The 11,404-nt window shown below is 42.9% G+C and overlaps 1 protein-coding gene across 1 annotated transcript; it reads left to right on the top strand.

Moving 5' to 3' along the window:
- Nucleotides 1–9,874: 9,874 nt before the first annotated feature.
- On the top strand, nucleotides 9,875–10,441 carry LOC103081577 (60S ribosomal protein L22-like 1). The gene is made up of 2 exons (XM_007453835.1): nucleotides 9,875–10,137; nucleotides 10,315–10,441. The coding sequence occupies exons 1-2, from the start codon at nucleotides 9,896–9,898 to the stop codon at nucleotides 10,439–10,441; spliced, it is 369 nt and encodes a 122-aa protein (XP_007453897.1). The 5' UTR covers nucleotides 9,875–9,895.
- Nucleotides 10,442–11,404: the final 963 nt, after the last annotated feature.

Below are 11,404 nucleotides of genomic sequence, written 5' to 3'. Positions count from 1 at the left end.
ACAGCACGACCGAGCGAGGATCCGTGCGACGCAGACTTCGCTACCGTCCCGGCCAACGGCGCTCTTGGATGACGTACAACTGTCGCGAGAGTTTGGAAAGTGGGCGTGTGTGAAAATCTTTCCTCTTTTGACCCTGTCCGGGTCTCTTGCAATCCCGGCAGTACAGACCACTTAACTTATGTAATGCCTAGTTTCTTTATTTATAACTGAGAGTTTAAAACTCGCTTGAGGAGGGAATCATGCACTATATATAAAGTGCCGAGCACACGTGTGTGTGCTGGATGGCCGTTTCCCTTCGGTGCTCGGTAAAATATCGCCAGAAACCCCTTCCCTGCAAGCTAGTAGGAAAAAAAAAAACTTGAAAGGACCCCTTTTTACATGTTTCATGAAAGTAAAATATGAATGAGTTAAAGATCTAAGCATGAAGACTAAAATTGTAAAAGATCTTTTTATGATGTTCCAACCTCAAATTGTATGTAGTTGCTACCTCTGGTAACGGTGATTTGAAGGGAGCACTTTCACTTTTTATTTTGTACACATCTGTATTATTTGAATGTTTCACAATGCTCACGTATTACTCATATTTTAATAGGAAAAAGCACAGCCATCCCTTTATATGTTGCAGCCATTCCGGGGAAAGCTGATATATTCCATGATTAGTTTCTGACATTTGAATGGTTTCACAATTGAGTCTTCATACTAGCCATACTAGCTGCCTCAGAAATGGAAAACCGGTTGCAATTGTATCTCCAAACACAACCAGGCAATTCACTTGCTTCTGCAGAAATGTGTAGTGCTTACTCCCTTCTGAATGTTTCTTCCAGCTCTCTTCCCATGAAGGAACATAGAGCCTGAGGAGTTTGGGGCAGCCCATCTATCACGGGATGATGCCAGAGGCAAGTGAGGTCATTAAGTCGAGCATTCCACTACGAACACAGATGCATCCATCATCCGAGAAAGATCCTTTTTTAAACACCACTGGGAAAGAAGTCTCTCAAGCCTCTCTCCCTTTCTCTATCTCTTTCTCTGTCATTTTGCTTGTGTTTTACAATTGCAAAAATTACATAGTTATACTATACACACACATACACAAATAATACAAAAGCGAAGAGTGAACTATTTCTCCTCCTCCCACTCGAGGTAACTACTCACCAAATGTCTGTATCCTTCCAGACCTTTTTTCATTTGTACATACCAATATTCATTCATTCATTCATAAAGGCTGCAGAATTCTGAATTGGAAAATCTAATTTTTAAAAAGGACCCAAGTTGGGCTTCCCTGTGGCGCAGTGGTTGAGAGTCCACCTGCCGATGCAGGGCACACGAGTTCGTGCCCCGGTCTGGGAAGATCCCACATGCCGCGGAGCGGCTGGGCCCGTGAGCCATGGCCCCTGAGCCTGCGCGTCCGGAGCCTGTGCTCCGCAACGGGAGAGGCCACAACAGTGAGGCCCGCGTACCCAAAAAAAAAAAAAAAAAAAGGACCCAAGTATCTTTTAAACGGGCTCTTTCCTCCTCCTCCCCAGGATTCTTGAAATCCCCTCTAGCTAAGTCAAACTAAAGATTCTCTAACTTCTCATTAATATTAAAAAAAGTAGATTTTCAAGACATAACTTGTTCTATTTTACTAAGAATTAGGGAGAATCCCTCCTTCAATTAAAGTCTTAGAATAACCAAATTTTAGATTAGAAAAAGTGTCTGTGGAGGTTCCAGAAACAGCATGATATAGTCAGTTTTTCTGTAAAGGGCCGGATAGTAAATATTTGGGGCTTTGTAGGCCATAAGGTATCTGCCACAACTACTCAATGATGCCATTGTAGTGCAAAAGCAGCCATAGCCAATATATAAATCAGTGAACATGCAATGTTCCAATAAAATTTTATTTACAAAAACAGGTGAGGGGGAGAGGTGGATTTGGCTCATGCAACATAGTTTTCAGACCCCTGAGGTAGTGGGAGATGTGTAAATCAACAAATAACTGGTCCCAGCTCCACCTCTTCCAACCTTGGGGCAAAATTCATTGAGCCTCAGTTTCCTTATTTATAAAAGGGACATTTAGGAGAGAGATTTGCTTTGTATTTCTCTTGAGATGGGAAGGAGTTGCAGGTTTGGTTGGCTCCATGAGTGTAAGAAATCATATCCTGCTCCTTCGTGAACCCTGGGAAGTTTAGCAGGACCATAAAGAAGAATGACCACATTGTACCTAGGGAATGTGGCCATACTACGGGAGGCTACCAGCCTTGCCAAGACTCCCAAGCTTGACATGGAAGCATCAGCACACCCCATACTCAAAAGATTCTGTGAGCTTAGATAGTAAGGTTGGGACAAAGATAGACTGGAGATCAGTGGCCCATCCCTAAATATTCAGAGATGTTAATGTATCAGATACTGTTGATGCCCTGCCCATAACCTTTTTACCTATTTATGGTAGCTGCTATCCCCTAGCTGCTGTAAATCTTGATTAATAACAACTCACAGCTTTGCCTTTCTTCATAGAATTTCCCTTAACCGCATGAGAATCATCTTCGCCTGCGAGGCTATGCACCTATTCCCACTCCCCAGCAATTGACTGACTGACACAGGGATAAAAGGTCAATTCCCTTAACTTAAAGTGGGATATAATTTGTCCTCCAGAGTTTCCCTGTGGATCAGTCTCAAGCTAAGCTCCAGCCAAGACCACATTCTTGCTTAGCTCTGTTCCCTGCCCTATCTTGCTTCTGTTACTCCCCTTCTACTACTAGAGGCTAAAAGGAATTCTTTAGCAGATATTAATGTTAACAAGCTGCTGTGTCTAAAGTCCTTAGGCAAGAATCTCTTATAGAACAGAAAAACAAAATTATGGAGAGGTTCACATATTACATCATAGGTACACAAAACCTGGCCCCCAGCTTCATATTTTACATCAATTAACATCCCAGGGAAATGGAACAATTTACATCTAAGCTAAAAGAAAACAGCCTGGCTATCTAAGGTAGACTCAAGGAGTTGTTTGAACATGTTTTCTTGGTAAGGCCTGAGAAATCTTGGATCACATTTCTCCAGTGACTTCAAAATTTCTTTTATGAGTTTTGGTGAGTGAAAATCAAAAGGGAAAACAGAATTTAAAAGTTCCCACATTATTATGAAAAGACTGATTGTTTTCTGAGGTGATGGTATCAAGCAAGAATCTGTTTCAAACCTGTCTAATCAATAAATGAGAGTTCTATACCCTTGGTAACAAATCACCAGAATGGTTTTTTTAATTAATCAATATTGATATATCAACTACCTAATGAACATGTTTTTGCAAGCCAACCACTCAGTGACAACTCCTTATCTCTAAAAGTCAGCCAATCAAGATTTGACTGGTTCCAATGCACATACTTCTGAATGCCAACTAATGAACAGACTCACCCAAGTAACCACACTTATTAGGATTATGTCAACCCCCTCATGCCTCTGAAAATCCACCAATCTCTTAATTCCATGCTTTCCCAAAACTCTAAGATCAGCAGTCTGCTCTTCTTGGAGAAACTAAGCCTGATCAGCACGTACTCAAGTAAGCAATAAATTAAGCTTTGTATTTTTTGTTTTAGATGTTGATTGGTGGTCTCATCTATCGACATGTGGAGGGTCTCTAGCTTTGAGTGAGTCCAGAACAAGAAAGTGCTCTTCAGCAGTGTCAAGCTACAATATAAGCAGCCTGGCTACTTGGGCCATTTGCTCCCAGTTGACTGCATGTTACTAGAGTTGTCTTTGGTAAAGAAATATGCCATCTGGAACTTCTGTTAATCCACAGTGGGAGAGTTGTAGCTCAGACCTCTATGATTCTAGAGCAAGGGCATACCATCTTGGTAGAAGTGTCTGATCATAGGACATCAAATGACCATATAGTTAGAACTTCTCATTATGAGCTGAGCTCTATCTAACCCCCCAGATTATAAGGTGAAGTGGGCCCAGCAGTAATACATCATAAAATGAAAGTGATACATCTAGGATCACGTCTGAGCAGGTCCAGAGATCACAAGTAAACTGCACAAATAGTTTGGCAGGGATAATTGATCCTAATCATCATGAGGAGATAGGGCTGCTGCTACATAATGAGGGCATAGAGGAATACGTTTAGCACTCAGGTGATCTACTGGGACATCTCTTGGTACTCCTATGCCCAGTTGAACTATAAGTTGGCAATTATAGCAACCATGGCCTGGTAAGGGTCTGGTGACCAGGAGACCAGACACCTTAGAAATGAGAGTGTGGACGTGTATCAAATTATCACATTATACACCTTAGACTTAAACAATATTATATGTCAATTATATCTCAATGAAGCTGGAGGGAAAAAGAAATTAGGATGTGGGTCAACTTACCAGGTAAGCCAAAGGGGAGGGAGATCTAAAATGAGTGGTGGTGGGACTTCCCTGGTAGCACAGTGGTTAAGAACCTGCCTGCCAATGCAGGGGTCATGGGCTCACGCCCTGGTCCGGGAAGATCCCACACACTGCCTAGCAATTAAGCCTGTGTGCCACATACTGAGCCTACAGTGGTTAAGAACCTGCCTGCCAATGCAGGGGTCATGGGCTCACGCCCTGGTCCGGGAAGATCCCACACACTGCCTAGCAATTAAGCCTGTGTGCCACAACTACTGAGCCTGCACTCTAGAGCCCGTGAGCCACAACTACTGAAGCCAGAGTGCCTGGAGCCATGCTCCGCAACAAGAGAAGCTACCGCAATGAGAAGCCTGTGCACGACAATGAAGAGTAGCCCCTGCCCGCCACAACTAGAGAAAGCCCACGCACAGCAATGAAGACCCAACACAGCCAAAAAAATAATGATAATAAAATTTAAAAAAAATTTTTAATAATAATAAAAAATAAAATGAGTGGTGGTAGAGGGAGATGATGAGTGTCAGTTACAGCTCATGGACCAAATGCAGCAACAGGGGCTATCGTCCATTCCACTAACCCTCCTCTTGTAAGTGTCCCCAGATTTGTGACCGACCAGGGTCCTGGAGAAGCTATGCCTGGACAAAGTGAAATTAACATGAGAATAAAGTGGAGCTGACTGGGGCAAGGGGTGGACTATAGAGGCTTTATTAAGGTAAACATCCCCCAGCTATGTTGGTTAATAACAACTCACAACTGCTGTATTAATTTGCTTGGGCTACCATACAAAATATTATGGCCTGGGTGGCTTAAACAACAGAAATTTATTTTCTCACTTCTGGAAGCTAATAAGTCCAAGATCAAGGTGCCAACACGGTTCAGTTCCTGGTGAGAGCTCTTTTCCAGGGTTACAGACGGCTGACTTCTCACTGTCTCCTTACATGGCCTTTCCTCTGTGTGGAGAGAGAGAGAACCTTCCACTTCTCTTCTTATAAGACCCCTCAGCCCATCATGAAGGCAAACACTCATGACCTAATCTAACCCTAATTACCTCCGTGCAAAGGTTCTGTCTCCAAGTATAATCACGTTGGGGGTTAGGGCTTTAACATATGAATTTTGTGGGGGACACAAACATTCAGCCCAGGACAGCTGCCCTCTCTTCTAGAGAACTGTCTTCCCCTCACTCGGGAGGCTGCATCCCACCTTGAGCTATAACTCATCGACACAGGGATACGAAAGACTGGCTCTTTTGCCTCAATGGGTAACTAATTCTGAGTTCTATTTTGTGCGCCAGAGCTTTCTTATAGAATCAGCTGAGACCACATTCTTTCCAGCTCTTTGCTCTCTGTCCCATCCTGCTTCTCTCACACCCTCTCTCCAGAAATTACTCCCCGAATAAGTCACTTGGACAAGAATCCCTGTCTCAGACTCTGCTTCTAGCAAACCTAATCCAAGCTGCTGTACATTGCTCAGAATTTTTGTGTGGTCTTAGGGAGAGGGAGAGTCCCCAAAAACATTTCTGAAATTGAATTTCTTATTAACCAGGGTGAGTGAGGGCTCACGTGATATTTATCTAATGTAGAAAAATGCACCGCTCCTTACGTGTGACAGTTGTAGGGTAAAATTCACACCGATTACAGGTGTATATCTTTTGTCCTGTGGTTTGCACCACACCCCTTCCAGCAGATGAATTTATTTTGAACAAGGTACATCCTTCCATTGCCAGATGCAAGTCAGCACTTTTAAAACAATCCACAATGTGATAGGAAACTGTCTCTTAATAGCAAGGCACCATCTACCAGAACCATGCTTAACTGAATGACTGTCCCCCTCTTCAGTCTTCCATGTTTCCTGTTTCCTCTTTCATTTTCTTCTGCCAGTCAGAGCCCATTCCCTTGGTACATGCTGACTGACCTTCAGTGACTATAGCTTCCCCTTTGGCCCTACCTTTGCCTCATAGGTTGGTCGCGATATTCAGCCACTGATATTCATTAGTTGTCCTTGGCTTCACCTCTCAATGATGCCCTTGCCTCCTTGTTTACAACTGACATATGCTACCTGCCCCTCTGGAACGGGCCCTGATAATCCCAAGGTTCTGGGCTTATCAGGCCCACTCTGTATAAACCACTCTCTTACACATTCAACTCCCATTCTTCTCAGACTTGGTGGTACCTCTGAGGTTGTCCACCCCAGATGGATAGATACGTCATTTAAATAGTTCATTTTTTGTCATCCATGTTTTACTGATGATTAGACACTTGAAATCATAAGCAGCATTTCTAAATCCTCGTCCTTTTCTACAAGGCACCTTTGGACATCTTTGGCCTCCATGGTATCTACTTTTACTTCAGCCTGGATGTTCATCTCTCCTCATCACATTTCTGTTTAGCACCTTCTGCATCAGGTCAGGAAGATTTCTTCCAAACACACGTTTCCATAAAATGGTCTCTATGCTTTACCACTGATGTTTGTCACGTTCCAGAAAACTCAATTCCTCCAACTTGGATAGACAGTGAAAATGGTGGTTAAAAGCTTATATTTAGAAATAAAACAAACCCAAGTTTCAATCCTGGCTCTACCACTTACTAGCTGGATCATCTTGACCAAAATGTTCAACTTTTTTGAGTCTTAATTTCATTACCTATAAAATGGGGAATGAACGTGATAATACTTACCTCAGAGAGTTGTTGTGAGGATGAAATGAGATAAAACAAAGGGTTTAGCCTAGTGTCTGGCATACAGTATGCATTTAATAAATGATATTATTATGGGCTTCCCTGGTGGCACAGTGGTTGAGAATCTGCCTGCTAATGCAGGGGACAGGGGTTCGAGCCCTGGTCTGGGGGGGTCCCACATGCCGTGGAGCGACTGGGCCCGTGAGCCATGGCCGCTGAGCCTGCGCGTCCAGAGCCTGTGCTCCGCAACGGGAGAGGCTGCGATAGTGAGAGGCCTGCGCACCATGATGAAGAGCGGCCCCCGCTCGCCACAACTAGAGAAAGCCCTTGCACAGAAACGAAGACCCAACACAGCAAAAATAAAAAATAAATTAATAAAACAAAGGACTGGTCTTTAAAAAATAAATAAATAAATGATATTATTATTACGTATTCACCACCTTCAAAGGCAGCTGTTCAAGTCCCAGAGCTGTCTGGTAGTTATGCAAATGGCCAATCAATGCATAGTAAGAACTATCCATCAGAGCCATTCACCACTGTGGTAGGTGGATGTACCAAGGATGTACCAGAAGGAAGTTCATTACAGGAGAGGTTGGGCCAGAGGGGAGACAGAATGCAGGGTACCAAACCAAAGCATAGAAGGCGGAAGGCAGCCCACCCAAGCCTCAACTGGAGAGGCAGGGCAGGGGAGAAGGCCAGGGATGAATGAGGGTATGTTTGGGGTAAACAGAGAAAGATTAAAGTACAAATGGGTGAACTACACGGATTTGGAATGAAAACCCCAAAAAGCAATGTCCTTCCTGGGCAAGGTACCCTGAGGTGATAGAAGCAATCTTAGAGAAAAAGATGCAAGACAGATAAGAACCTTCTCAAATTTCAAATTCTCTTTCCTGCTTCCCCACTACTGACCTGGGAAAAAGAAGTTTCGCTTTCAGTTAGAAGGCTTTGGGATGGAGCCAGTCCTAGGGAAGAGGTTAAATTAAAAATCAGGAACCTAGGGATTGGACAAACTCTATGAATACATCTTGTGCTCCAGGCCTTAGCTTCTCCATCTGGAAAGAAAGAATTTTTCCTGGAAAATCTCCCATACCTCCCCATCCCTGGGTTGTGTGATTGGCCTAAAACACAAACACCAGGGCTGGCTGGTGTTTTCAGCAGCAGGCTCCAGCATCCTGGTAGCTGTCAGACAAATGACACCTTTCTCCTCCTTGCATTACCCCCAGGGACCAAAGTGGTCACATCTGCTGATGGCCAAAACCACAACTCTTCTTTTAGGTCCCACAGGAGCTGATGCAGGCCCAGCAGAATTGAAGTGGTCCATAATCAGAGACCTGTTGCTGTATTGTACTATCTGAAGCTGACAGCACCAAGCATGTCACTGGCACATAATTTCTATTTACCACCTATAACTGTTTTAACCTCTTGCCCAGAGGCAGGGGAAAGGACCTGATGGCTTTTAGAGAATTCCAGTGACCCAAGAAGCCTGTAATCATTAAATACAGTGATTCTGGGATCCTTTAGGAAAAGTCATAGAGGACTTATGAGAATTCTGCATAAACATCAGAAGTATCATTTGTGCCATCTGATTTTCGCCCCCAAGGAGATTAAACAGAACCAGGAAGCCTGGTGTATCTCCTCCCAGGGCTTGGAAAAATAAAGGAATTCAGGACCATGTTAAGCTCTGCCTTACCTGTCCCCCTCCCATTCTCATCCCAAATCCATCTTCCACCTGGAGCCCACCCCTAACTATCCCATCACCCACTCAGGCTCTGAGCCAATGAAAGTTGATGAGCTCTCTTGATTAGGGCCCTTTAATCTAATGGTTCCTGCTCCAAAGCACCCCCTTCTATATTCCTGCTCTCTGATATATCTAGGGCTTTGGACTGTGGAGACAAGAGTAAGATACAAATGTGCCCTGACTCCAGCCACCCAGAACTGATGTTTGGATTGTTGAGACTCTGGGCTAAAAGCCCATCCTGAGCCTGGTCCTCCTTGCTGCTCATCTTCTGAAAGCATTTGCTTCCCTGATGCTTCTCCTGCCATGAGGAAGTATGGCAGGCCAACTCGCTGCTGGCACCTGCCACACTGTAGCATAACACAAACACTAATGGCAGAAATAATCACAGTGACAACGGCTTGGTCTACACGCAGAAGGTACTTGTCATCTCCCCAGAAGCCTCTTGGCCTAGGGCTCAACTGTGATGATGTACCTGGCCCCTGGCCCACACTGTCATAGTCACACACCAGATTCACACATTGAATGGTTGACATTATCATTACTGTCAGCACCATTCTTGATAACTATTCATTTATTCCTGAGAAACACATTTGCTGAGGACAAACTGCCTGCCAGGTACTGTGCAAGATTCTAAAGGAGTTACAAAGACGAACAGTTTCAAGGAGGAGGCACCAGAGAAGAGAGAGATCAACAAATAATTCCAATATAGGATTGTACAGATTGCTGTTGTAGGTGGATGGATTATCAGTGCCTAGAAAAATGATTGGCCATAGTGAGTGCTCAATAAATAAGTTTCAATGAAGAATGAATGAATGAGTGAATGGATTGATTGATTAATTAATTAACTGGTTAAGAACATGGAGTCTAGATTCAGAGTGCCTGGGTCTGAATACCAACTCTGTGTGGTTTGGGACAGGTTACTTGACTTCTCTATGCCTTAGTTCCCTTATCTGTAAAATGGGTTAATAACAGCACCTTCCTTATGGGGTTGTTGTAAAGTTTATTTGTAAGGTGTTTAGAACATAGCACTATTACTGCATAAGTAGTAACACACAATACTACATAAGTGTTTGGTAAATAAAAACAACTGGCTAGCTCTGATCGCGCTGCCGGCGTGCAAGATGGGGGTGAAGAAAGACAAGAAGCCTGAGAAGTCAACCTGGAAGTTTAATTTGGACCTTACTCATCCAGTAGAAGATGGAATTTTTGATTCTGGAAATTTTGAACAGTTTCTATGGGAGAAGGTTAAAGTGAATGGAAAAACTGGAAATCTTGGGAATGTCGTTCACATTGAATGCTTCAAGAATAAAATAACAGTTGTTTCTGAGAAACAGTTCTCTAAAAGGTATTTGAAATACCTTACCAAGAAATACCTTCAGGGGCTTCCCTGGTGGCGCAGTGGTTGGGAGTCCGCCTGCCGATGCAGGGGACGCAGGTTCGTGCCCCGGTCTGGGAAGATTCCCCATGCCGCCTGTGTTCCGCAATGGGAGAGGCCACAGCAGTGAGAGGCCCGTGCACTCCAAAAAAAAAAAATAAAGAAAAAGAAATACCTTCAAAAGAACAATCTTCGTGATTGGCTTCGTGTGGTTGCATCTGACAAGGAGACTTACGAACTTCGTTACTTCCAGATTAGTCAAGATGAAGATGGATCCGAGTCTGAGGACTAGATGAAGCCATCCCTTTCAGGGCTTTGCTTGCTAACAAAACAAATGACGTATACAAGAGAAACATCTTGAAATGGACCTTTAGTTTATCAGAGAATAAAAAACATTACTCTGAAAAAAAAAAAACATTACTCTGTATGTTAAGCATTCATCTCTTTGATTTAAGTGTATGCTGTTTATATGGGGCTGGTTTTCCTTTAATACTTTTAAAAAAAATTTATTGGAGTGTGGTTGATTTACAATATTTTGTTGGTTTCGGGTACACAGCAGAGTGAATCAGTTATACACATGCACTCCTTTTCTTTTTAAAGATTCTTTTCCCATATAGGCCATTACAGAGTATTGAGTAGAGTTCCTTGTGCTATACAGCAGGTTCTTATTAGTTATCTGTTTTATGTATAGTAGTATGTACATGTCAGTCCCAATCTCCCAATTTATGCCCCCCTCCCCGCCCTTATCCCCTGGTAACCATAAGTTTGTTTTCTACATCTGTTACTCTACTTCTGTTTTGTAAATAAGTTCTTTTGTACTCCTCTGTTGTTGTTGTTTTTTTTAATACTTTCTGTAAGCAGTATTTAAATAGCCTATAGCTAGTGGAATTTCTTCCAGGATTTCTGAAGTGTACTACTTTTACAAACATCCTTGAGTTAAAGTATATAGTGAAAAAATGAAGCACAATTTTGGGTATAACTTTATATAATAAAATATTTAAATTCTCAAAAACCAAAAAAACACAACTGGCTAGGAACTCATCAGGTTGACAGGGTAGAAAGTCAAGGGTGTAAAGAAAAGCATTCCAAACAATGTAATGGTATTGAGGTTTCCAACAGATGGCATCTTTAAGAAATGTTTCCACTAATGGGAACATCCTAAAGGGAGGCATTGCTTTTAAAGCAAGAGCATGACTCAGTCAAGGATGCATTTGAGAAAAGTTGTTGTGGCCGTGAAGAGGAAGAAGAATTGGAG

This window comes from Lipotes vexillifer, unplaced genomic scaffold (assembly GCF_000442215.2).
Source record: "Lipotes vexillifer unplaced genomic scaffold, Lipotes_vexillifer_v1.1 scaffold213, whole genome shotgun sequence".
Classification (NCBI taxonomy): Eukaryota; Metazoa; Chordata; class Mammalia; order Artiodactyla; family Lipotidae; genus Lipotes; species Lipotes vexillifer.
This window is presented reverse-complemented; position numbering and strand designations above follow the sequence as displayed.

Excerpts from the sequence above, each read along its gene's own strand:
- LOC103081577 (XM_007453835.1), top strand. The coding sequence starts at position 9,896 with ATGGGGGTGAAGAAAGACAAGAAGCCTGAGAAGTCAACCTGGAAGTTT. Across the intron at positions 10,138-10,314 it reads AGGTATTTGAAATACCTTAC|AAAGAAATACCTTCAAAAGA; the intron begins CAAGAAATACCT and ends AAAAATAAAGAA.